This window comes from Plectropomus leopardus, chromosome 14 (assembly GCF_026936395.1).
Source record: "Plectropomus leopardus strain MGB_pleo_1.0 chromosome 14, ASM2693639v1, whole genome shotgun sequence".
Lineage (NCBI taxonomy): Eukaryota > Metazoa > Chordata > Actinopteri > Perciformes > Serranidae > Plectropomus > Plectropomus leopardus.
Window position 1 is genome coordinate 5,795,008 of NC_142189.1, and position 26,648 is coordinate 5,821,655.

At 37.7% G+C, this 26,648-nt stretch overlaps 1 protein-coding gene across 7 annotated transcripts in view; it reads right to left on the minus strand.

The window, feature by feature from the left end:
• The window catches only part of ppp2r5eb (protein phosphatase 2, regulatory subunit B', epsilon isoform b), a 61,826-nt gene that overhangs the window by 4,937 nt on the left and 30,241 nt on the right, over nt 1-26,648 (minus strand). For all 7 annotated transcript variants that reach the window (XM_042500158.2, XM_042500157.2, XM_042500155.2 and 4 more), the window contains 11 exons: nt 12,747-12,943; nt 10,874-10,975; nt 8,317-8,409; nt 8,031-8,161; nt 7,002-7,061; nt 4,407-4,515; nt 3,520-3,573; nt 2,882-2,932; nt 2,672-2,791; nt 1,934-2,061; nt 254-355 (listed from right to left, as the gene is read on the minus strand). In XM_042500158.2, coding sequence (XP_042356092.1) covers nt 254-355; nt 1,934-2,061; nt 2,672-2,791; nt 2,882-2,932; nt 3,520-3,573; nt 4,407-4,515; nt 7,002-7,061; nt 8,031-8,161; nt 8,317-8,409; nt 10,874-10,975; nt 12,747-12,943 — 1,147 coding nt within the window. The remainder of the gene's footprint in view (nt 1-253; nt 356-1,933; nt 2,062-2,671; nt 2,792-2,881; nt 2,933-3,519; nt 3,574-4,406; nt 4,516-7,001; nt 7,062-8,030; nt 8,162-8,316; nt 8,410-10,873; nt 10,976-12,746; nt 12,944-26,648) is intronic.

The window sequence follows — 26,648 nt, forward strand, 5'->3', positions numbered from 1 at the left end:
AGTTTTCCACATGAAATGTACTGAAAGTTTCAAAAACGTGTGAGAGATATAAACCCTCTCTACTCCTTCCTTTTCCAGTGCTGATAGTAAAACTATCACTCATTAGCACTGCTCCGTTTATAACCACAGCTAATATTAATCCTGATATTTGCAGAGTGTGATGATAGTAACACTGCAGCTCCCCGCAGGGCTCATACACATCCCATAATTCATGAATGTGACGACGATGATGTGAGTGCGAGCAGCTTCTTACCGCTGGCGGTCCGACTTGTAAGTGGCTGTGAGTTCATCGAATAAGGTACTGTTCATCTCCATGAAGGCCTTCAGTACGTTGTACACCAGCGCCACGATCGCCCTGCGAGGAGGGAGGACAGAGAGGGATCACAGTTCACGACTGATGACGAAAACAGACAGTTTTACAGCATCTATAAACTTTTATCATCACTGAAGAGTCCATGTGGGGGAATGCATTTAAAGAGCAACTTGCAGGCTACATTTCTTACACAATTTGTACTTTAGGTTCACCTGAAATTACGCTTTGAAAAGTTAAAATATATGATTTAATATTTTTTTATTATTTTGCAGTTGCACAAAGTCCACAGTTTTTTCCACCAGGAGGAAGAACGGTGCTGACTGTACCGCAGGTGTTTTACAAGGTGAAGAGCATTCACTTTCTCCAAATCACTCCTTTCACACTACGACTCAGTTTCTTGCTGCTGGCTGCTATGGTTTCTCATTTTTGCCTGCTGCTTAGTTTTCTACCCCTAAAAATCCTTGGTCAATAACATGGATAAGTACTCTCAACCTCATCAGGTGGCATTCATATTCACTGTTGTTAAACTTGTCTTAGCTCGGCCAAGCCCCCTAATCACTTCCATATCATGTGTCCAGCTTCCCCATAATAGGGTTTAAATTATGGCTGCAACTCATGAATATTTTTAGCATTGATTAATCATTAATTGTTGTTTTTGGTTTAGCTTTTAACTAGTAGAAAATGTCGAAGAATGTCTATCAGTGTTTCCCAAAGCCAAAGACGACATCCTCAAATGTCTTGTTTTGTCCTCAACTCAAAGATATTTAGTTTTCTGTCACAGAAGAGGAAAAGAAACCAGGAAGTTTTCACATTTAGGCAGCTGGAATCAGAGAATTTTTTTTTTCTTTGAAAAACAACTTATTATTATTATTGCAGCTCTAGTTGGCACGCAAATTACAAAAATAAGCCAAGGTGTCACTTTAATACTTATATAAATATTTCAAAAATACAGTTCAAACATTATTTTGCCGATCAATAATTCACAAAGGACGTCAACTTAAAAGCTGTTCCTTAAAAAAAAGAATTTGTGCAATTTAAAAATATTTTTAAGACTTGGAAATTAAATCATATTAATTTTCTAGAATTTTTCGAAACTTTCCAGACCTGTTAGAGTTGAACACATGGATGCAGGAAGTGTTGGGCCTGCAGTTTATCAGAATTATAAAAATCATCCATTTAAAATAATAAATGTTTAAAGGTACGTCATGCTTTTCCCCACATTTTCGCGGGATATACAGTATGTGTAAACTGCCCATGAGCAGCATTTGGTGTAAAGTTACATGGCATGAGTTTCTCTCAGTAACCCTTTAAATGAATATTAATACTGCGATGTAAGACAACTGACAATGAAGCAAGAACATTTTTTTTCAGAAGACTAGTTTTAACTAATTTTCATCTGAAACTATTTTCTCATGCAAGGTTTTTTTCATCATCATTTCTGCTGTTTACAGTAAACACACACAAGCAGCTTAGTTTTCACTTCAGGGTTAAACTCATGAGAAAAACAGGAAAAACCGAGGAGAGCTGCTGATAGTGATGCAGATCAGCAAAAATCCAAAGACACCACATGACTTTGTGTGGAAACATGAAATCAGGGTTTTGTTTTTTTTAGTCACTCACGGGTTCCAGTGCTCTTTGGAGATCCTGTAGAGGCTGGCGAACATGATGGGCAGGATGACGCTGGAGTTCTCCTCGATCAGACTCATGATGTACTCGTTGTTCCAGTAGTACAGAGCTCGCTCTGCAACCTGCACCAAGGAGACAAACAGACAGTTTAAAGTTTCATTTTTATAGCACTTTGAACAACCAGTGTTACAATGTGCTTTACACATAAAATCACAATGATACACACACACACAGGAATTTGAAAAAAAAACAAGAAAAAATACATCACAAAGGAAAAATATAAAAACATACACAGGAAAAACTTTAAAAAGCAAAAATATGATAGAAAAAAACAAAACGATTGATTCTCAAATAAAACAGAGCAGTGCAAAACAATAATAATAATTATCATCATCATCCTTTAAAGAGAAATTAAGAGAAACTACCTTCTTTTAAATCAAAAGTGATTAAAAAGAAGATGTGATATAATAAGCCGGAGTTCCTCGGGCAGATCATTCCACAGATGAGGAGCCCTAACAGCAAACTTTTTAATTTTTTAACTCACGTGTTCCACTTAAATCCCAAACATCTTTTATTATACAGAAGCTTGTTCCCCTGACACCAAACCGTGTTACACAGTCCTGAATAAATTCTGTTCATGCTTGCTTCAACACCACACTGCAGGTAAATCACACTGATGCTGAATCAGTTATTTGCATCCCGATTGGTCATCGGTGCTGGACGGTCACTGACCTGGAAATGTGGGCTGGAGACACATCTGGAGATCTGTTTGAAGAGCGGCTCCTGGATCTTGACGAACTGTGTGGGTTCGATGACGTCCAGGATCTCCTCCAGCTCCCCTAGAAACATCACCTGCAGCGCAGCACGGGAGGGAAATGTTACCACACACACAGAAACACAAAGAGTTTACACACACTTCAAACTGTAAGAAATGAGCCTCACCTCTTTTTGACTGCAGGTTTTTGGCCAAAACTTCAGTAAGCCTCTGATGACCTGAGGAGGGAGAAGAGACACAGGAAGAGACAAAGACAGACTGTTAGTTAGTTTTTCACCAATTATAAATATTCTCTTTATTAAGACTCCAATAGAAATGCAAAATTAACAAAACAAACAAACAATATATAATAATAATAATGAGAATAATAAGGAGCAGATAAAAAGGCAGACAATCAATCATTAATGTTAACTTCAATATAATTTATTTATTTATTAATAATAATAATAATAGTAATAATAATAATAATAATAATAATAATAATAATAATATTTGTTTTTACTCTTATTAAACTCTTCTTTCACCTACATGAGGCGCTGTCTGCAATATTTCTGATTGAGCTACACCTCAGTTATCAGCTGTAGTGACAACATTATTGCAGGAAAAGTAAAAAATGCAACAACAGTGGAATATGACTGGCTGGTGATAACTGCTGTCACCCAAAATATCAACTTCAGGCAAATTAACTGTGTGGAAACTGATTAATCAATGTGAGTGTGTTAGAAAACAAATGCTCTGTGTAAATATTATTATAATACAGTGAAAGGACATTTGTCTCCTGCTTTTGGTGTTAATGGATACTTACTGGTTCTGTTAATGTTGGGTCTTTCTCTAGGAACTGTACAATGCAATACGCCAACTGCAGAGAGAGAGAGAGAGAGGAAAACACGTTAGATTATAACAGCAGCTTAGATAAACTAAAACTTTAAATGTTTTGTTAAAAAATATTCTTTAATCATTCCAACCTGCCACAGTTTAAATATATGTCAACAAATCTCATGACAACTCCTGCACCTGTTTTTTGACTTACTGGCTGCGCAGAAACTTAAATGCTATTCATCTGTTTTTGTAATTTTTAAATCTTACTTCAGTTTTCCACATTTGAAAGTGTCTAAGAACCTTAACACAGCAAAGGCATGACAAATAAATGACACAAAAATGCAAAATCCTCCAAAAATCCAATGCTTCTCCTGCATGCAGTGTGTTCCAGGCGAAAGTCTAGGGCTTTTATTGTGAAAAGTAAGATCAGAAGGACTGGATCTGTTGTGTGCCGCCTTTGTCAAGGTTCAAAGGAGTGATAGAGAGTTTGCTGTTTTGGTTCGGACTCCAGAGCCTCTGGGTTGTTGTTTAATAATACTAATAAGTTCAGGCACAACATGATTGGCTAATGCCTTGCTTGACGTATGAAAGCTCAGAAAAACCTCATTCCAAAAATAAATTAAGAAAAAGTACAGTGCTTTTTTGCCGAGTAATATTCCCTTTTTGTGTGAAAGTACATGTCCCTGCCCCATGTGCAACTACAGATCGTTAGCAACTCTGGATACATGATATACAGAATTTCAGGGAGTTCATGGGTATAAAATGACTTTTCAGATCTAAACATTAAGAAATGTGAGGAGTATTACTGGAAAAACACTGCGTAAAGTTTCAGTCGCTCTCTGGCTCATTTGGGTAGGAAGAAACATATTTTACCTGTGCGTGGAAGAGGGACAGACTCCTGACAGTGTGGAGGGGGATCAACACTTTGACCAGAAACTGTTTATGCTCCGCTTTCAGTGGCAGAGCGAAACCATTGATTATACTGGGAGAGAGAGAGAGAGAGAGAGAGAGAGAAAAATGAACATAAATTAAGCATGAACACATGAAAGAGTTTCCTTGTGACCCTCTGAGAGCAAGATGAAGATCAATGAGCAGCAGACAAAAAAAGACTGTTTATACAGAGGATGGAGCCTGGAGGAGAAATAAAAAGAAGTAACTGATGCTTTAACCTTCAGGCTCACAGACGTGACGCCTCCTTTAAAGCTCAAGACACAAAATAACAACCACAATCCTGCACTGGTGTGTTTACATTTTATCGTTTTTCTAATAAACTGTTTTTGGTAAAAGGACAAACTGTAAAAAAACAGACTAAACCTATTATTGTTAGGATTATTAATTAAACATTTAGGCTGAAAATGTCAAAAATATTGTGTTTACATTATCACAGGTCAAAGTGATCTTAACCTCCATGGGTGAATTTTGGGATCTGATCTCTTAGATTAAAGTGTTTGAGCCATTTGTTTGAGGACATTTGTGTAGAATTAGTCTACATCTATCATATATATTGACGCCAGTTAAATGTCTGAAAGATTATGCGGTTAAATGTATGTCATTTAATTTGTTGGAGTTCTTGTTTTTGAGCGAACTACTTGCCAGGAAGCTCTTTTCAATTTGGTCTCTTTCTTCTCTCTCCTGTTTTAGTTTTGTCATTTATTGAGTGTTTTGATTCTATTTTTAACCAGGATTGGTTGGCTTGTTATTTTGGCTCAGGCTGACTCTGACCTTCAATTTAAGCTTCCATATTCGGCAATAAAAAATTCAGAAATGTCACAACTGTACTCCACATATTCTACGTGTTTTTATGTCACTCTATGCTTTTATTCTATTCAAAAGTTTTTGGCATGTGACCCCCTGAAACCAAGTTAAACACACATACACTCTCAGACTCTGTGGTGATACCACATTCATGTGACCGGTTCAATGTCTCCTTGCTAAGCTGAACACGGAGGTGCTTTGGGGCGCACGGGAGCTCCGCGTGAATCTGTGTGTGTGCATGTGTGCGTGTGTGTGTGTGTGTGTGTGTGTGTGTGTGTGTGTGTGTGTGTGTGTGTGTGTGAGTGAGTGAGAGTCAATTTGCTATGCATGAGAGAGTTACAGCAAGTGTGGGTCACTTTTTGAAAGGAGATGAGTCTGGCCGTTTAACACTCAGTAAGTAACTTATTTGTTAACTTTTCTTCAGTGAGTTTTTCATGTTCATGTTCACACATTTTTTGACAAAGTTTAACCTTACAGATTAGATTGTCAACAAGTCTTAGTTTAAAGATAATTAGTTGTTAGGAACATCTCTTCGAGTGAGAAAGTAATTAAGCCTCCTTATTTTATCTAAACTGCTTTAAGAGGCCAGAAGAGTAAAAAAAGTAAAAAAATAAATATAATCTACACACAAAAAAGTAAAGATTAAAACAAAGCTTCAACCAAACTGGGGTTGTAAATTTCCATTATGGAAAAACAGTTTACTATTATTATTATTATTACTATCATTATCATATCATATCATATCATTATTATTATTATTATAAACCACTTTTATCCATCTCATTTTCAGGGGGTGGGGGCCATATCATATCATATTTTCAGTCAATCAACTAATCAATCCATGAACTAATGGCGGTGCCTCCTTCACTGTTGCTGTAGTTATAAAACATTTCACCTCCACTGTGTCAGGAAATAAACAGCGTAAAGCATGCATGAGCTGAAAATTAAATATGAGAAAATAATAGGTTAATTTTTATCTGTTTACCAACTAAGGGACTAGCTGACCAGTTGCTTTGGCTTCATACTGAATCTTTTCAGTACCTCAGTTTAGTTCCCCAAAATTTCTTATTAACCCAAGAACATAAATTGACAAGGTGTCATTTGAACTGGCTAAAGCTGACACTGAATAATAAGGAGAAAAGAGGCAGCAGTATGAAGATTATGCAGCTATTTCAAAAATATCTTTCATTTATTTTTATCAAAAATATGAGCAATAGCTGTGATCGGTCTCCGGAAATTGCTCTGAACTCTGTCTGCATGTTGAACCCAAACAGCTCCTGACACACAGCTGATAAACTGTCTGTGTAAGTCAGGTCTTTTTTATGGATTAAAAAGAGTGTTGAGCCAAGAGGATTAGCTTTTTTTTCCTTATCTATAAGTCAAACTCTCCTCCTGACTCTTCCCTGAACTTCACATCTCTATACTCAGATTTAGGTTCATAAAAACACGATTTTAACACCCAGATTTTGAGTTTTCATCATTTGTTATCAATCTGTTGCGCTCTGGGTCTCTCGTGAAAAAGATCTGTATCTCCAAAAGAGTGTGTGAATAAATAAAAGATAAAATCGTCCTCATATTGTTACAACTAAACAAAAATAGTTAGATATCAGCGTTGAGCTCAGTCCTGCTGCAGCTCTCAGGTCTCTGGATAAAAACATCAGCTAACAGCAGAGAGCGTAGATGTGCGTCTGACAGTCAGAGGCCTCCACATACCTCCCCAGGATCTCCAGCAACTCAGCCACCCCGTTGAAGTGCTCCGTCTCATAAACAAAACTGCAGAGCAGACAGAGAAAAGAGGAGACAAAAGACAGGAGACAGAAATGAAGTTAAACAACCAGAACAAATGAGCTGAGACGGCAAAACCAGATGATCTGTAAATGAACATATCTGCTGAAGACTGTTAACGGTGGGCAGAACATCAACACAAGAAATGAAGAAATGATTTGCTAAAAGGACATGAAGTCCACATGTGTTTAACTCTGTCGACACTCAGCTCTAAAATCACTGGAAAAAAACATCACTGTGGGCTGTTGAATGCAAATTCAAAGCAAGATATCGCATGTTTTCTAATAAGTTAGCTGAGAACACAGTGGTGTACATTGTGGAAAAAAACTGTACCTGCTTAAGATACAATATTTGTTTTTCTTGTCTTTTCCTTTTTCAGTCATTTAGTGTTTAAAACAGTGAAAAAAATCTCAGTCAAAAAGTTAACGGACATTGTAAACAGTCTCAGGGATTTCTTTGGAGTTCCCACCAAAAATCTTGTTTCCTTTTCTCGAGAAAATTATCTCATCAAATTGGCTTGCTGTCTTCCAAAAACATGGGAAGAAGGCAATCAGAAATTAGCAAGAAAACAGAAACACACACACACATTAAAAAAGACTGGTGGCTGTGGACAGCAGCAAAATAGATATTAGTCCCAAAAAGAGACTACAAAAAAAAAAAATAAAATAAAATATTAAAATATTTTACACAGTTTACTTTTAGGAGGAATTGCTGTTTGACTCAACCAATATGAAAGAATAATTTGAGTAAAATAAGTGAAATCGACCCTGTTTTTACTTTTCTGCTGTATATTTAGAACTAAAGGGAGAAAAAGCTAAAAAAAAAAAAAAAAAAAAAGTGTCAAGAAAATATAAACGGATAAATGGTGCAAGAACCCTTTCATTTGTGCAGTAAAAACAAGTGACCAACACCTAGTTAAGCACACACACGACATTTAAGGAGCTGATATCTACTCACCGTAGAAAAATATTATTGATCTGTTTTCGTATAAAAGCCCTCAGACCCAGGAATTTGCCGTAGATTCTATGCAAGACTGTCTTCAGGTAGTCTCTCTCCCGAGGATCCTCACTGTCAAACAACTCCAAGAGCTGGACGCAGGGAAGGAATACAGAAAGAAGAAGCAAAATCAGAGTCAGACAGAAAGATGGCAGAAAAACATCGGAGCATAGAGACACAATATGGACAGTAGGGAGAATAAGGAGAGTCAGATAAATATATTTTGCAGATTGAATGAGTGACTCACCTGTAGGACAAACTTCTGGTCTATGTACTTTTTGGCAATGCTGGGCTGGAATTCCTGACTCTCCAAGAACCGGATGAAGAACTCGTATACCAACTGGAGAGAGGACGAGAAGAAGAGAAGGACGGATGAGGGAGGGACACAAGGAGGATGAGAGAGAGTTGTTTTTGTTAAAACAAAAAAATTGCAAAAATATAAATGCTCATCTTCTCTGATCAGCTGCTGTGCAGGAAGATTGGTCACTGTTTGTGCATGTTTAGTTTTAAATTCACTTAGTAAAAACTCTGATTAACACAAATTAGTCAAACTTCCTGCTGCACAACAACAAGCTGATCAAGAAATACAAGAAAAATCCAAAGACTGAGAAAGTCCTGTTAGAAATATGATCCCTAAAACTAACCCTGCAGACACTGGGACTGGACTGGATTTAAAGGAGAGGTCAGAAAGGTCACAAAAGGTACAATGTAAGGCAGGTAAGACTTGGTAAAAACTTTTTGGATTGGCCAGGATGTGGGTGAAAAAGGGGACTTTGACTGGGGGAAAAATAATTGTTTATGACTTTGGAAAAATTGGGCAAATGAGACCAAACAAAAAGAAAAAAAGGTTTTACCAGGAAGCTTCTCCTTGAGATTTGCATCTCATTTCTAAAGGAGTCCTGGGCAGCAGGCACACAGAGAAGGAGGAGGGGAGGTGAGAGACCAGAGAGCCTGGCTCTAGACACGGACCCAAAACTGGACCCGAAATAAAACCCACCCGACCACCAGGAGCCAATGTTACTGATGTCTCTGATTTCACGTCTAGCTTAGCAAAGAGACTAAAACAAGGCGAAAAAAACAAGCCTGGCTCTGTTTGTCAAAAAAATGTGTCTACAAATACCTCAGAAGCTCACTAATTAACACGCTGTGCCCTGTTTGTTTAATCTGTACACAAACTGAAACGCATGACAGACAATTTGTGTGTTCAGCCTCTGTGCACACTGCACACTCTTTGCAGACAGAATACCATCCACATTACTCCATTTTAAATGTAAGACGCATCAATATTGCCACATTTCAGCCCGGCATCCTCATTAATGTGGCGTTTTAGCACACCTAAAACGGAGCAGTTTATTTCAAAAACTCCAGCGCTCGTTTTACTGTGGCGGGCAGAAACAGAGGGGTTTGGAAACACTAACACCCCTGTTCGCTCTCTGATTGGGGATTACAAGCCATGACGTGTCCTTCTCTGAATGGTCACAACAAAGTGATGTGACAATTTTCCAGAAGAAAACAGGCTGTGTTAGCCTGTGTGTATCTATAAGCCCACTGGTGTTAGTTAGACAAGGATAACTAATTACAGGCGTTGTGACCTTTTAGTCTCCGGTGGCAGCTGTTGTTCTGAAATTCTGCATTTCATCATGCTGCTACTGCTAACATGTGCAGGAGGCAAGCTATTATTTGAGCAACCCGCAATAGTTTCTTCTTTTCAGCAATATTTCCTGTTTACACCAGCCTGCACAGGCGCAGTGTACCTGTACGGTCCAGTTATATGTGTTCTAAGGCGTGTTAGTACAGATGGAAACTAGAGCTGCAGCAGGGATCATTTTTGTTTTAAGACTCTGTGCTAAATTTAAAAGAGAATAATGTGGATGTAGCCAGAGTCTTGTTGTCACAGTGAGGCTCAATAGAGAGGCTAACTTCCAGAGGACCACCATGAAACCTTATTTTGGAAAAAAATATGTACAGTAGTTAAAAGATGCCGTTTGAATTTTGCCTTGAATTATATATATATGATGTTTTGAAAGATAATTTTGCTGTTCAAGAAAGTCACAGTTTGTTTTAAAACTGTTGGAAGTATAAGACTTTGTGTAATTAGAAGGACTACATAAGTTCATAACTTTCTCTCTTCCGGACACAACAACAACCGTGTGATTTTTTAAATCCCCTTGCTCGTTTTTCGCCTCCCGGCTAATTAAAGACCGGGAGTCCCTCGATAAAACACATCAGGTGAGATAATGTAGAGAGAGACGTACTTTACTGAGCACTTTCACACAAAACTAACAACAAACTGCAACTTTCTTGACAGGTAGATTCATCTTATAAATTGACACATAAAATGTGAAATTTATAGCAACATTCAAACGGGATCAAAAGATCATTTGTCTCTTGCCACTGACTACCATTCATATTTTTTCAGTCCATCAAGATGAAAACATATTAGACAACTCTACGTTTTCGTCGAGCTTGCCTTTATCGGGGTTGTACCCTGATAGAGAGTGCTGCAGAAGAGCTGTGTGATGTGTTTTCATTTTGATGATTCAAAATAACAAACTGTCACAGCGATGTTGCCAGATTTGCCAACACCATGCCCGTACAGAGACTAAAAGCTGCGCTCACCGAAAGTATCTGGCAGCCCACGTTAGAGCTAGAAAAACACTGCTGGCCGAAATGCTGGCCGTATTTTTAAAACCGTATGTGAAGACAGAACTCCTCCTAAAATTTGTCTGTTTTGTGTACCAATTAAGCAGGACACAGCATGTTTATTAGTGAAAACAGAGACACTTTTCTGCGGCTGTGTTTACCTGTAAGTGTGGCCAGGAGGCCTCGAGCGTGGGCTCATCTTCCTCTGGGTCAAACTCATTACTGTCACTGGGCGGAAGGGTCCGGAAAATGTTGTGAGACACCTGGAACAAAACCACAAAGAGAGAAATGTGTTTCAGTTTGATGCAGGTGAGTTATGACTGTGTTCATTCAGTAGAAGGAGACAACAAACCCACAGTGCAGACAGTCTCTCTCCTTTTCCATCTTTGTGATGGAGCCTGATTTATTTTTTTAATTTACAATGATGCATCTTTGCTTTCACTGGCATGTTTTTTATTTACTCACATTTTTTTCCAACCACAAAAATCTGAAGGACATCACACTTGACCAGGACACCAGTTCTCTGTGGCTGTTTTCACTCATGTCAGAACCTGAGAAATATTCACGGGACTAAAATCTATTTACTTTGTAGAGAAATGTTTTCATTAAAATCCCTATTTGTTTACAGTAAATTCAGTTCATGCTTTTATTTTGACACAGACTGGTGACATCAGTAATTTGTGTCTTCACCATTACAATGGCTCCCACAGTAAATCACTTATTTTACATGTTTACAAAAAACTACTGAAATTGTATTTTGTTGAAGCTGCTTCAGTTTCTCTTTTTTCTTTTGTAAGAGGTTTCCTCTCGAACACTCTCATGTGACTGAGTGTGTGTGAGTGTGTTTGAGTGTGTGTGTGTGTGTGTGTGTGTGTGTGTGTGTGTGTGTGTGTGTGTGTGTGTGCATGCGTGCGTGTCTGCACAGCAGGGTCATAAGATACTGAGAGTGGTAAATGGGTCAAAACCTGAGTACACAATATGCAAATGAATATAACTTTTTATCTGCAGATTCTGGAAAAAATGCAAAAATTAATAATAACCAGTTGGCAATGTAATTCATTTTTTAAGATTTAGGCAAACAAACAAAATCTAATCTGTTTTTACCTGGTTATTAGTGTGATGCTGTGTTGGCTTTGTCTTAAAATAGTAAAGTAAATCTTAAAGGAATACTTAATTCCCAAAATGACAATTTGTAAATCAGTTAATCTGTCTATCTTTGCATGCCACCAGTGGACAAAGAATTCAAAAACTGAGAAAAATGTTGATGATTTGAAGTCACAGGGGTCTGTCTGCAGCAAAACTATATCAAAACATCTGCTGACAAACTTTCGCACAGCTCGTGCAGTATAATCCACGTCTAATACATCCAGCAGCTACTCTTTTCATATCTCGAATTAAAAAGACTCAGCATTAAACCCACTTCTTAGGTTTGAATCATATGTACCGTAACTGTGTAATACATTAAATAAATGTGGTTTCACTCTATTGTCTTCTTTACAGAAGCTTTTTTATTTGCCTTATTCCCAGCAAGAATCGAGTACTCTGATGATTAAGACAAAAGGAAACTTGGCTGCATTCTCTGTCTTGTTCCTTCAGCAAAAACATGTAAAAACATTCAAGAAAATAAAGCCTTGATTAAAGCAGTGATTCTCGGTCCCCTGGCAGGTTGGTGGGAGGATTAATGGAATTGGTAAGAAGAAAACGTCTACTACACAAATCTAAATTCTTGTCTCCAAGTATCTGATAGTGTTATCCCTATGGGCCTTAAAATAAATGTATTAAAATGAGACAAAGACTTCTGACACACGTAATAAGAAGCTGCAAGTTGGGGTTTTTTAAGAGGTCTCAAGCCAAAAAGGTTGGAAAACACTGGATTACGGATTAATTTCATTTCCTGCACCACAACTGGATTATCACACTCATTGTTTAAACAAAACGTGGTCTTAATGAGACTTTTTTGGCTCCCTGTCTTCAGACCTCTAGTGTGTGTGAGTTCATTGTGAGTGTTTTAAGCACGTGTTCCTCCCTCCTCACCATTTTGACGACCTCGGGGTAGGCCTGCTCTGTCAGGTAGCCCCGGCTGACGGTCACGTAGTCCACCAGCTCGTTGAGCGTGGAGCGCTTGTACTCCTTCATCTTGAGGTCTGACAGCGTGTCCATGAAGTCAAAGACAGTACAGCACTGCTGCAGCTTCTTCAGGAACAGCTCCGGCTGCTCCGGCGCTGGCACGTCTGGATGCACAGAGAAAGAGGAGGAAAAAGATGAAGAGAAGAGTCAGTTAAATTGGTGTAGAAAAATTAACCATGCATAATGATTATTTCAACCGATACGATAAACCAATAATTTCTAGCTTCTCCTGGCTGATAAGATACCAATAGATAATTTCCTTTTGTTTGTTTTTCATTACCTGAGGGTATGAAAGGTTGAGATGAGGTGAGTACAGAAGAGACACCGGCGGAGACAGTGACAGAGACATTATGAGACATCGGCGGAGAATGAGAGCGGAGTGGACACCGGCGGAGTGGAGACACCGGCAGAGATCGTCTTGTTCGTTTGTTTTTTGAATGAGGAAATGTTGTTTTATTGCATAGCATCTGTAATAGTGTCCCTACACTACAGTGAAAACACAGATTGACGGAAAAATCTCGTCAATTGCGGGGAAAGAGTTCGAAAAGAAAAAGAAACAATGCGGGAAACCCTGCTGCTGACTGATGACATATTTTGGACCAATCTAGCAGCAGTTTGATACGCAGCATAATGCAGTGTGTGTAGTACTGGCGGAGCGAAACCATGGGCAAAACAGGTGAAATCAATTATTATCACCCCATTTATCGGCCAAAAATATTTATTATCGGAATTAACGGTATGACTTCATAAGTTCAATCATCGGTCCGATAATTATCGTGAAACCTTACTTTAAACTGTGTCAAATATTAAGAATCAATTTATTATGAATATACAAGAATATGAATATGTGCAAATTCCATCTGGCAAAGGAGACTATGAGATGTTTAAAGCCCCACTTAATTCTAATTTAATAATTCTGAGTTTCAGGCAGCTGGTCACACAAAACAAAGTATTTGAAAATGCCAGACTGTGCTTCATAAACTCAACAATTACAAGAAAATATTTATTAGATTGATTAATAATGTAAATAATCCAGTGCCCAAAATGGAAAGAAATTAAGGATAGGCCCAGTTTTCTCCATGATTTTTTCATCTAGTCCATGAAAGTAATCTAGATTTTAATTAATTATCAAAAATAATTATCCATCCATGACAACAATCAATTTTCAAAAAAATGAACATGCAAAAATTTAAAGTAATGTATACATTGTGCACTATCCAATTATAGGAACATAGACTAAAGTTTAACTGAAGAACAAATGTGTGAAGAGGAAAAAAAAGACGACTGCTTTCCATGTTTAGAAGCCTGTCATGAATTTGTTTGTGATATATTTCACACTTCCAGCAACAGTAACGTCTGTGTGTTTGGTATAAATAGAAGATGAACAGGGTGGTTAACACAAGCAGAGATAGCCACAACATCTAAAAAAAATACATATGTAAGATATTGCCCGTTACAACTTCAAAAAATGTGAATTAAGCAGAAGCTATTTATGTATGGATTTCACTCATTTGTCAGTGAAAACAAAGGATGTTACAACTGCACGCCTCAGGTGAATAACTCTGTTTCCTGCTCTGCATTTGCTTTTTACTTATTCATCTTTTCTGCGAAGCCTCTCTGTACGGAGAGGGTGAGTACGACAGCCTCATTATCCGGCAGCGAGTGTGTCGGAGGCTGAGCTGTCACAAACCGTATGGATGTTCAGGCAGAACAAGTCGGCAGGTGTCTTTATTCTGATCCCACAGTGAGAGACGTGGTAGAGGGTCGCACAGAGTTCAGACCTGCAGGGAGAAGCACGACGCTCTTCCCTGATCGCCAGACCTGATGTTCCCGTCCCAGCAGGACTGGGCCATTATTATGTAACAGATAAGCTGCTCCGAAAGGCAGCACACCAGTAGCACTGGGTGTGTGTGTCTGAAGTGTGCTCCCAAATTACACTTCAAAGTGCTCGTTTGTCATTTTGAATTCGGCTGCACTTCATGTTGAGTGAGAAACTGCATACAAATGAGTGAGAAACTTTTGGAGTAACAATTAAATGACTTTTTCACCTCTTCATAAAATGCAAAGTGATTAGTTGATTCATTAATTTGGAGACATTACCCTGGGCTCTAGGAATCCGTTTTCTAACATTTTCGGATGAAATGATTAATTGATATTTGGAGCAAATAGTCATTACATCAATGGAAAATCAAAATAAATGTTAGCTGCAGCCCTACAGCTGTTCAACATTATTATTTATTAATATTACTTAAGTTTGGTGGTTGCTTTAGATGTTGACAAAATGTTCAGACCATTAAGATTAATGCATAATTGCTGATATCCCTGAGCTGTCATTGTGTCTGCAAAAGGTACTCGCGCATTTAGTGGACTAGATGAATAAATGCTGCTGCTCTCGCCAGAACTACTACCAGGGCTTAAACACATTTTCATCCATTCATTTCCATGAATTTTCCATGACTTTTCCGCAAATTTTAAAGACCATACATTTTCTGAAAAGACTATAGACATTCCTTATTAGTTCTTTTTCATTACTATATAATAGCTTTTTTAAATATATATTCATTTTAAATAATATATTTAGAACAGTATTAGACCTGAATATTTAAATACACCTTAGGGACTGTTCCTTATTGATGAGAAAGGAGGGGTTGGTACAAAAGAGGGGAGACATGTTATTTTGGTTTGGCTTAGGGGATGGACATACAGCTTTAAATGACTGCATTTTGTATTTAATTTACTTTATTTTATTTTATTTTATTTTATTTTATTTTATTTTATTTTATTTTATTTTATTTTATTTTATTTTATTTTATTTTAAAAAAGCCTTTTAAAGTTATGTTTTTGAATTAAAAATGTGGGCCTATTTCTTCTTTAAACATTTTTGGCAATAAAAAAAAATGCATTTTTATCTATTTACTTTTTTAGTCATTTGTAAAGAAAACAAGCAATTTTTCTGTATGTAATTTTTACTTTCTTTGTCTTTAAAAAGCGATCTTTTACTTTTCTTGAAACATTTTAGGTTTTTTGGGGGTTTTTTTTTGACAATTTATCTTTTACATTTATCATAGCCAGAAGGTGTACAAAAACAGAAATAATCGTTGTTTTTTTCAAATTTCTGATGGTCCTCCAATACATTGTGAGTTATTATATTTGTTTGTTAAAATTCCATGACTTTTTGAAATTTTTAGGGTATATTTAGTTTTCCAAAACTTTTCCAGGCCTGGAAATTGCTATCTATTCAGTCAATGAATTTTCAAAGTTTTTTATGACTTTACGAACCCTTTGCTACTGAACCTGTTGAGCCAACCAGAGGAAAACGGGAGGAATTTAGATCAGCGTGCGAGACAAACCAGCAGCTCGGACCACCAACAGCTCTCTTTTTCACACACACACACACACACACACACACACACACACACACACACACACACACACACACACACACACACGCACACACACAGACTCTCAGACTCTCAGACTCAATGGATGGAACCACGTGCATGTGATTGGTACAAATCTGCAGCTGTCCGCAGACGTTCGACATGGAAAGAATGTCCAAGCCATCATACACACTCGTGCCGGTTGAATATCCTCCTGCCAGGCTGAACATGAGAGGTGATTTTGGAAACACGGAAGATTCCATCAAGCCTGGACTTGTGTACATTCGTGTGTGTGTGTATTGTAGTTGGGATGTTAAATACACAGTAAATAAAGTAAATTTGTTAACTATTATTTAGTGAGCTGTTGTGTAATGGTAATGCCTGATGCAAAGTGCCCTACACTTCAGTGGTTTTTAAAGTATAATTTAATTATTGAAAAATGTGATTAAAAGTTTTAAATGGCTACTTTTAATATTCTCAATATAACCTTATCACAATGTTTAACCATGCTCAATTTTGACTGTTTTCTGAGCTTTTAGACTTGTCGACTTTTTACTTTTTTTTAAATGAAACATCAGGAAAGTTAGTTGTTAGGAACATCCCCTGATTTGCAGACTTTAAGAGTGTTAAATGTCAAAGACACTTTTCAGGATTGAATTTACAAATATTAGATTTTTGGACATATGACAAATAGGTTTGCTGTTGTAGTTCTACTGCAGGTTAGACTTAGACTTTATTTTCTGTACTGTAACAGTGAAGTGTACACATAAACATGTTACGAACCAATCTACCGTCAAATATTATACAAATAGTGTCTAGAGGCTATGAAACAGAGAAATCTGCTAATTCTGATGAATAGAAATGGATCATTTCTACTTTTCAGAACCCAATAAACTAATTAAAACAACCTGTTTACGTGTAAGACTGTATCTGCGTATTGCATGGAGATATAACTGTATTTAGGTTGTGCTCTTGGCCTAAAAATTTAGGTGGAAGGCCTTGAGCCAAGAGCACAAGCTAAGCTAAGCTCATTAGCACTATTCTCATCCACTGACGTGTGGCAGGTTACCATTTGAAATCACAGATAAATTATTTGGTTGTATCATTCACTATGACGAGATGATAAAGTTTTCTTGATTTGATGAGATTAAAAATGACCCTTTCAGAAGTCACAACACAAGCTCTCCTCTGAGTCAGAAGATGGCTATGAGAAAGAAATGTTTTAAATGAAGATATTAATGCTTCCCTAAACACAACTTGATAAGACTCTGCAGGCCAGTGGGTGCCCCGTTACAGTCTTTTTATTCTAAATCAAATTGAATTCAGCTGGTCAGAAATTAATAAACTCCTGAAATCCTCTTTCTGAAGATCAGACCCTTCAGACACAAAGTGTAGCTTCCTGTCCTGGGAAACAGCCCTCAGCAGATCTCATCAAGCGCATTTAAAGTGATTATTCTGAACGTTTTGATCCAAATGCCACCGGTTACTCACGACCTGCTGGCCTCCTCCTTCAACTCAGCTCATTGAGGCCGAGTCCAACCAGGCCGGTCACAAACAAACCCAAACCTCTGACTGACTGGCAGGAGTCCTGCGCTCTGCAGGCTTTAATCCCCGCTACACAAAACCTGTTCACTCCCACAACACACAATGATTTATTGGTGCAAAGGCATTTAACTCTGCTGACTTTTAGCACATTTTTTCATTTCAAGATGATATATTAAATCATACAGGCAAGATGGAAAGTAATCTACAATCTGGGGAGGATAGTACCTCAGTGTTAACCTGCCAACAAGATCAAACAAGTTCCTCTTTGCCCTGCATGTGATATGATCACTCGCTGCTCCAAATACCTAAAAAAAGAGCGTTGACCAGAATATTAAGGTGGCTGCAAAGTCTACATGTCCTTGAGCAAGATATGCAGAGTTTTTCTTGCTCTTTTTTTTAAGTTGCTCTGAATAAGAGCGTCAGAAATTCTGTGATAGTATGAGAACAGAAGAAGTGTTAAAGCTGCTGTAAGCAATATTTTTGTATAACAAATGGATCAACTTAGTGCATGTGAAAGGGGACAGTTTTAGTAGTGGAAACACAGAAGCTAATCAATTTTACCTTCTTTCAGGTCATTGTTTTGTTTTGTTTTTTGTCACAAGTTTACAGTTTTGGTTCATTGTAAGCCTTCTCATAGTGATTATTCCAAAAAACATTATTTTTATAACTTTATCATGTTAGATAAAACAGACGTTGACCAATTTTTCCTTTGGGGACATAATTTACAATTTAAAAATAGGTAATAAATTGCAATACATCACAATATTTGTTAAAGCAATACAATACCACTAAATGTTTAAAATCACAATAATATTGTATTGTAACTAAAGTACTCTAATAATATTGTATTGTTGCCCCCCTGGTTATTCTCAACCCAACAGGTGAAGCATAAAGATGAATCCACAAACACTTGACTATTAAAAAACACTTTTAAGGCTAATTTTTATTCAAACTGATCAACTTATAAATTATAGATTTTGCAGGTCAGTGGACCCTGCATCAGTCAAGGTCTTTCTGTAGTTAGAAAAACACCTAAGATGACTCAAATGAATATTTAAATTTGTTGAAAACATCTACAAGATGTAACCACTCAAAGAGAAAGAAGGAGTTTTCTATCCTGCAAAAACAAACCCTGACAGATCAAGCACACCTAAAGTGTAAAATTGTATTGTACTACAAAAACATTTTGTACACACTCGAGTGCACGTGTGCAAATCTGCAGGGTGGTGCCAAGTATTCACAGAAGACTAGACGAGACTGAGGCTATACAGAGGTCAGGGGACGGAGAAGAAGCTGGAATAGTATCTGAATAATAACACATCCTTTTATTGCAGTGCAGTGAATATGTGCATGCTTGTTGCCCACAGTGTGTGTGTGTGTGTGTGTGTGCAGATCTTTGTGAGTAAGTACAGTAGTGTACAGTACGCTGTGGTTCATTACAGTAATTACTGGCTGCAGGATCCCGGGTCGGCTTGTGTTACGGAGCCCGAGGCCTCGGGATCCTGCAGCTCTGCCGCTATAGGAGCATGTGAACGGCCTTAAAGGAAGCTATTAATAGACAGATAATCACACAGGACACAGTAATCCCTCTACAGAGACACACAGAGAGCACAGCGAATGGGCCCGGAGCAGGGCAAGAGAGTACGAGTGTGAATGTGGGAGAAGAGCAGAGTGAGAGAGAGAGAGAGAAAGAGTGTACATGAAAAGTGTGTGTGTGACTGTATTTAAACATGTGAGGGAATAAGTGTGAGAGAGTGTGTGTGTGTGTGTGTGTGTGTGTGTAGCCCAGAATAACCCAGAAACTACCCATCATACACATCAGAAAGGAAGAACCCTGGAGTGGAAGTACTACTACTACAACTACCACACACACACACACACACACACACACACACACACACACACACACACACACACACACACACACACACACACACACACACACACACACACACACACAATCTCAGGTCAGTCATCATGCCTTTTCCACCACATATCAAACCTCTGCGCAGGATCCTGCACCAATTTAACCAATTTACTGATCATGTATCCCAATTTTAAATTAATAAGCTTTCAACTACAACTAATCTTTTGATTTTTTTTAAATTTATAACTTTTTTTTTTATTCTTGCCTATATCTAATAGACATTGAAGAGGAAGGATTATGACATGCACCAGCCAGGGATCGATATTTGAATGTTGCAGTTATGAGGCACGCACCGTAACCATTAAGCTACTAGAGCTACAATTCATGGATTAATTGATTAGCTGTCAACTGCTTAATTACCCGCCGCCTGATTTAATAATTGATCAGCACAAGTCATTTTTTAAGAAAAGTCAAGATCCTCTGATTCCAGCTTCTTAAATGTGAATATTTTCTGTATTCTTAAATCCTTCTCTCCTTTTTATACATAGTTTATATTTTTAAATATTTTACACACTGGTGTGAGAATTGAAGCATAATACATTTTTAATTTTATATTTTTACTTACTTTCATACTTCTTTATCTTACTTTATTTAATTCTCTTCACTTTACATCAGAGAAGCTGTAATGTATCACAATTTCCTCCCAGGGATCAATAAAGTATTTTGATCCTGATTTTATAACAATAAAGAGAATATCTTTGGGTTATGGACAAAACAAGATATTTTTAAAACATCATCTTTGACTTTGGACACTTATTACAATTTCTCATCTATATCTGACTTTTTGTAGACAAAACAACTAAAAGATTATTCAAGAAAATATTAATCAGATTAATAAACAATAGAAAATAGTCGCAGCCCTATAGGCCACCAAAGTGCTTGTTTTCATATTTTATTTATCAATAATTTTATCCATTAAATGGCAGGAAAGTATGACAAAACGCCTGTCAGCAATTGCCTGTCAAACCACAAAACACCTCAAAGACACCTGACTTGAGGTAACTGCTGGCTGTTCATGCTTATATACCAAGAATCAGGCATAAAAGCAGAACGGAAATAAATAAACCAGCCGCAAGCAAAAGGCTGACAGTTGTCAAGGCAACCACCTTCTTCCAAATCACAAAAACTCTGTATGTCATTGCAAAGGACAGAAAAGCGAATCCAATGCCTTGAATCGAGAAAAAAAGCTCAAGAAGTGTTCTTAAGTGCTATTATCCCATTAAAACACACAAACTTACTGCACATTTTTTCAAGCTGCATAAACTTGAAAGTCACAACCATGTTTGCAATCATGCTTCATTCATAAAAACATCAGATGATCTTCTTTTTAAAGTCACTCAAATGACTGACCGGACCAATTTGTCCTAAGACTTAAACTGAAGCTCTTTCATATTTCAAAGTGCCCATATCATTGAGAGCATTTACTTTTACCATCCATCTTTATCCCCAAATCCATTTAGCTGGTACAAATGTGATCTTTTTTAATCCAGCAGCCACTGTGGGCAGCGGATGGAATCAGGGTTGAAATGAGTGTTTGGCAGTTGCTGATCTACTCAGTCAGCCTCTCTGTGCATAAGCCAACCATCATGTTCAGGATTATTTATGGCTGCATCACAGCAGCAACAGCGAGTAGAAGTCAGTGAAGTGAAGGGACTGTGCCAAGTGGCAAAGACGAATTTTCTGCAGCTGCATGAAGGTGCAGCTCCAAATGGCAGCAGAAGGAAACTTGACTATGTTTATGTTAATGCTAATGATTTATTGGTTGTATTTGGTTTGCATGTTAAAGATTGGTTTAAGGAACTTCTGTCTTCGCATTGGAAAATGCAGAATAATGGACCACTTACATGTTGCTTCTTATTAGGGCTGGGCAATTGGGTTTAAAATATGATCGCAATATCTTAAGGCTTTATTGCGACACATGATATTTAGCTTTATACTTTTAAATGTCCTTTCAACTGTTTACTACTAAAAAAAAATACTGATTGAACTACAGTTACAATAAAATTAAAGTTGAATACACTATTGACCCATAGTGCTTTTATTTTTGAAGGACCAAGCGCGTCCCAGCCCGGAAGTGTCGATGTTTTCGCTGTAGACTTTAAGCTTCCAGTCAAGAGTTCATATATTACAAATATTTGCAAGTCGCACTGGTATAATAGCAACTGGAGCTCTGCAAATACAATACGTTAACACGAGTATATTCGATATCATGTCGACCCCTGATTAGTAGCGCTATATTTATGGGAATCTATGAAATTTTGCACAATACCCACAATGGCTTTGGTTTGATGCAATGCATAGAAGTGGAACATGAATTGATGAATCTTCATCACCGAAGCCAGAATTGGACCGAAAATTCTGCTGCACAAAACGTGTCCGTTACTATATACAAACCTGTAGTGGTGCAGATTTAGTCGTGCCTAGTGTTCTAGGAAATGGTGTTCGAGGGTGACTGTTGACACCAGGTCAGAGACCTATAAAAGCATCAGTATTTCTTATGAAGCTAACTGGTCTCATATCAACACGACTATTCTGAGATGCTTTATGAGTGCGGCCCCGTCCTGTGGAAACACTGATGCTCTGCTCTGGCTTCAGCCTCACCCTGATTTTCTCCTTCCTGCCTGCCTGCTCTGTTCTGTTTCTCAGCTTTGGAAGAGACTCTCATCTGGGCTCCCTTGGCAGAGGAAGAGAGAAGTCGCTGCTGCTTAATTAATGGTGGAAAAAAGCTTAACGAGTCACAGCATGGGAGAGAGAGCAGTCGGATGGCTCACCACAGGAACTCCTTTAAGTTGGGCTAATTACATAACAGCATCAACCTATTGCACACAGGGTCAGGATTTAGCTGCTTGAATATGTACGCATCTCTTTTTGAGAAAGATTTCAATGGCGTTTAAAAGGCTTAACGTGATTAACAAATCTTAAGTGGGAAGTCTCAAATCAGCCACTGATTATTTTAGTAGCCAAACATGATTTGGCAGTTTTTACAGAGCTCACATGTTCTGTCCACAGTGAAGAGCTGTCATCAAAAGTAAACGCAGGCCTTCTCCAAAACTGCAAGCTAACAACACGTTTTTAAAATGTCACTTTGTACAGATTGCAAAGTAATTTTAAGGGTGAAAAGAACTGTCAAATTGTGTGCATGTGCTAATGTTGATGCAGTAAAAATACACGGTAGGGCATGAAAACATGGTTTTGGAAAAACGAGGCTGGAAACCAAAAAAAGAGCAGTAATTGACATAGATCCTACAACTGAACCAAAGCCTTCGCTCTCACTTCTACAAGAAAAAACAAATGAAACAAATAGAGACAAGGTCACAGTGTAGCTTTTGGGGTTCTCTACAAGGCGCTGCCTAAGTCAAGAGACTGCAGAGTTTTCTGACAACATGAGTTTCAGTCTCACAGAAAATGACTTCGCTGGACACTGTGGCCAGACCACAACTCTTCATCACTTCACACAGTTCATACTGTGCTGAACTGAGCCAAATGCTGGTAAAAATCTGGGCAAATGTTATGTTTTTCTGCTAGCTGCAGGTTCGGCAGGTCAATAGCTATTACTGGATGTTTATTAAAAATTATGTTGCATTAAAGCTGGAAATTCCAAGGATTTGGGGGGTGAAGAAGTTAAAAAAACATCATTTGCAGTGTGTAATTATAAGTATCATTCTCTGTCTTAATTTTCATAGTGTAACCACACTGATTTGTATAGAAAATGAAGAAGTTACTGGGGATGTAATTTATCAGCTCGACATTGTTATTGTCCGATATTCGCTTTGTTGACTGTCATCAGCAAATTAGATTTTAATAAACATTCACAGACAGCAGTGGCAGACGTTTTACTCTTGTGTGTGACGTCAGTCTTGCATGTGCTTAAAAAGTAGGGCTCGAGACTAATGGCGTCCTGTTTGTGGACATACAGTCCATACACAGACATGCACAGTCTTCCTGTGGTCATCGTCTGGACGCAGTAAACTCACTATCAACACTTCCAGGGACGCACCCTTTTGTTTCCCTGATAAAGCTACACAGTGAACAACAAATCCAAGCTGAAATCAGCTGGAAGAAAGCGAGTTAATGTCAAGCGCTATTTAATAAAAATGAGCATTGGGCAAAGGTAGATTAAAACGTTCTCATTGAAGTGTTCAAATCTAATCTTGTAAGATGTTGTTTTTGATGAAAAATAGATAGTTTTAAGGACAAATATGTTGATGTATCCACAGCAAAATAATTAAGATATTATGGAGGAAATTTGGATATATGGTGAAAAGGCTTTTAAAGCTGTGTTTTTTAGTAGTAGAGAGTAGTGTGAAAGGTTATCTTCAAGGTTCTTTTATAAATTTGTATGGTTCAATTTGTAATCATTAAAAGGTCTTATAATGACGGGCTGAATGACTTTAAAACAATTGTTTTTATAGTGTATGTTTTTTTGTTTCCCTGGCACAAAAATGTCCAAATTTTTTATTTAAACATCTCTAAAGTCCCAAAATTTCACACGGTGCATCCCTCCAAGTTACAGCAGAATTATTTAAATTGTGTAGTTTAGAGTTATATTACATTAATTTGGTAGCTGCTTTGGTTCAAAGCCACTTACAATAAGTGCATTCAAACCACACAATTAAGAGTGTATACCTTTTAAACAAACAACTAAAAGCAGTTTAGTGCTGCAGTACAAGTGCTCAGAGATCTGAAGGGTTTTTTTGTTGTTTTTTTAGATGTTTCCTAAGTTTACATAAGTAAACACAAGATAAAACCATTGTTTCACCACTGGCTGGTGAATTTAAGACTATAACAGTAACAATGATCAGCAGGTCAAAAAGTTACTTTCTTATTTATTAATGGAAAATACTTTGGTGCTATTTTTAGGTTATAGCGTTCTACAAACAGCACTGCAAAGATTCAAGTCTAGGAAAGTGTAAGACGACCAGGCTACACACTCTTTAAGAACAGTCCACACACACTCAGTGTAAAGGGGGGAAAGCCCCTTCTCTATAAAAGCAGTATGTGTGTGTGACCGGGAGAGCGGCGGGCTTGAGTTACATTAGGAGAGAGAAAGAGTCCAACAGATGCAATCAGCAGATGACTCGACCCCGCTGCCTGAAGGTCAATTTGTAGGATATTATGTACCGGCTGTGACGGTGTAATGTATGTACACACACTCACGGGTTTAGCCATCATAAAGGTATAAACAGTGGAGGTTAAGGCCGACTGGAGATTAGTAAAACCATCAGGGAGACATGCAGGGCTATTGATGGAGGAATGTCAAGGCGCTGTGGGTGTGACCTTTGCTCTCCTCACTGCTGGTGGCTTCTAATTAACCTTATTTACCCGGAGAAAGTTGCTGCTTTTCAGCCGCACCCAGCTTCAGCTGCCAAGAACAACCAACCAGTCTTCTATTGTTAGTCAGGGATTAAAGACGCCTCATCTTAAGTTTTTTAAAGCCACTTTTCACCCCTCAAAGCAGGCTTCTAGGGACTGAATTGTTGGTAGATTAACCTTTTTGTCTGAGTTTTTTTTTTTTTTTTTTAAATTAGGACTAGCTGATAAATACATAAAAATAAAGCGCAATTTAAAAGATAAGATATTCTCTCCAGGATACTGAAGCTAACTTGCCTAATCTGCCAAATGCCAAATGTTTAGTCCCTGTTTTTATATCAGTAGCATGCAAAATATTACACTTCTCATCATCTAATTTTATGACGTCGCATAATGTCATTTTTGCCACAGTAATGTTCAAAGCTGCACAATTTACCTGTTGCAACGAATGAACTTTAATGCAGTAATTTAAGTGGCAAAAAGACTATGACTGTTTGATTAACAAGCTCTCTTTTAGCCAGTGTCTGAGCTTGACCAAGGACAACAAATAATGTTAACAGATCTCAAATTAATCTATGAGATTTAGTTGTTTATTTTTTACTTTTTATAAATGCTGACACCTCAAACTAGATTCTACAAAATATATTCTATAAGCAGAATCAATTTAGATTTGATAAAATGTTATCTAACTGTAACCGCCCCTCGGGGTGCTGTGATGTCAACCAATTCCCCTGAATTCAGCACAACCTTGCAATGATGTCCAATCACCAAAACTTTTCTGCAAATTTGACCAATCATGCTAGTTTCATGAGGGGTTCACCAATCATAGCACATAACATAACATCCCCAAACTCACTCACTTCTTTCTGGTTGTTAAGATGCAGACGTGCAACACAAATGTCTCACATTTACTGATACATTTTACTACTAGAGACAGTGCGAAGCAATACTCGAGCTGAGTAAGATTTGATATGCACGGTTAGTGGTAAGGTTAGTGTAGCTTAAATTACAAACTCAGAAGAGTGCTGTTTTATTACTGAAGGGAACAAATGCCTTAAATTTTTAATAACTATACATAACATTTTGCAACTGTTTTTGCAATTTTTTAACCCACAATTTCATTACACAAACACACCTAGAAACACTGATGATCACAACAACCTGGAGGGACTGAGACTATTCACTAGACAAGATTTTTTTCAACTGCCAACACAATACAGATTAGAAAATAGGAATAAAGCTTGCTTTTGATAGCTTATGGATATGAGTTTATTGACTTGAGAATCTGGCGCAGAGAACGTTTTAATAAATCAAATTTGTTTCAACCTTCAGTTAAACAAACTACCAGAATATAAAGTCAAACATTAGGCCCTGTCATCAGAGCAGAAAGTGTGTGTCATGTTTCCTGTCGAGATGAACAGTTTCCCAGCAGTCACTGCTGTCACTACTGGGGCCTATAAACCACTGGGGTTAAACATTACATAAAGGATTACAGTGAAATGCTGACTGTCATGACATCTGTTTAGTCTTACAAAAACAACAACAACGGCAACCGGAGAACAGACGTGGACCCGGCAACATGGCCGTTATCAGCTGTCGATGCAAATCTCCACAGGAAGCTGGCACCGATCAACTGGTCAACTATCG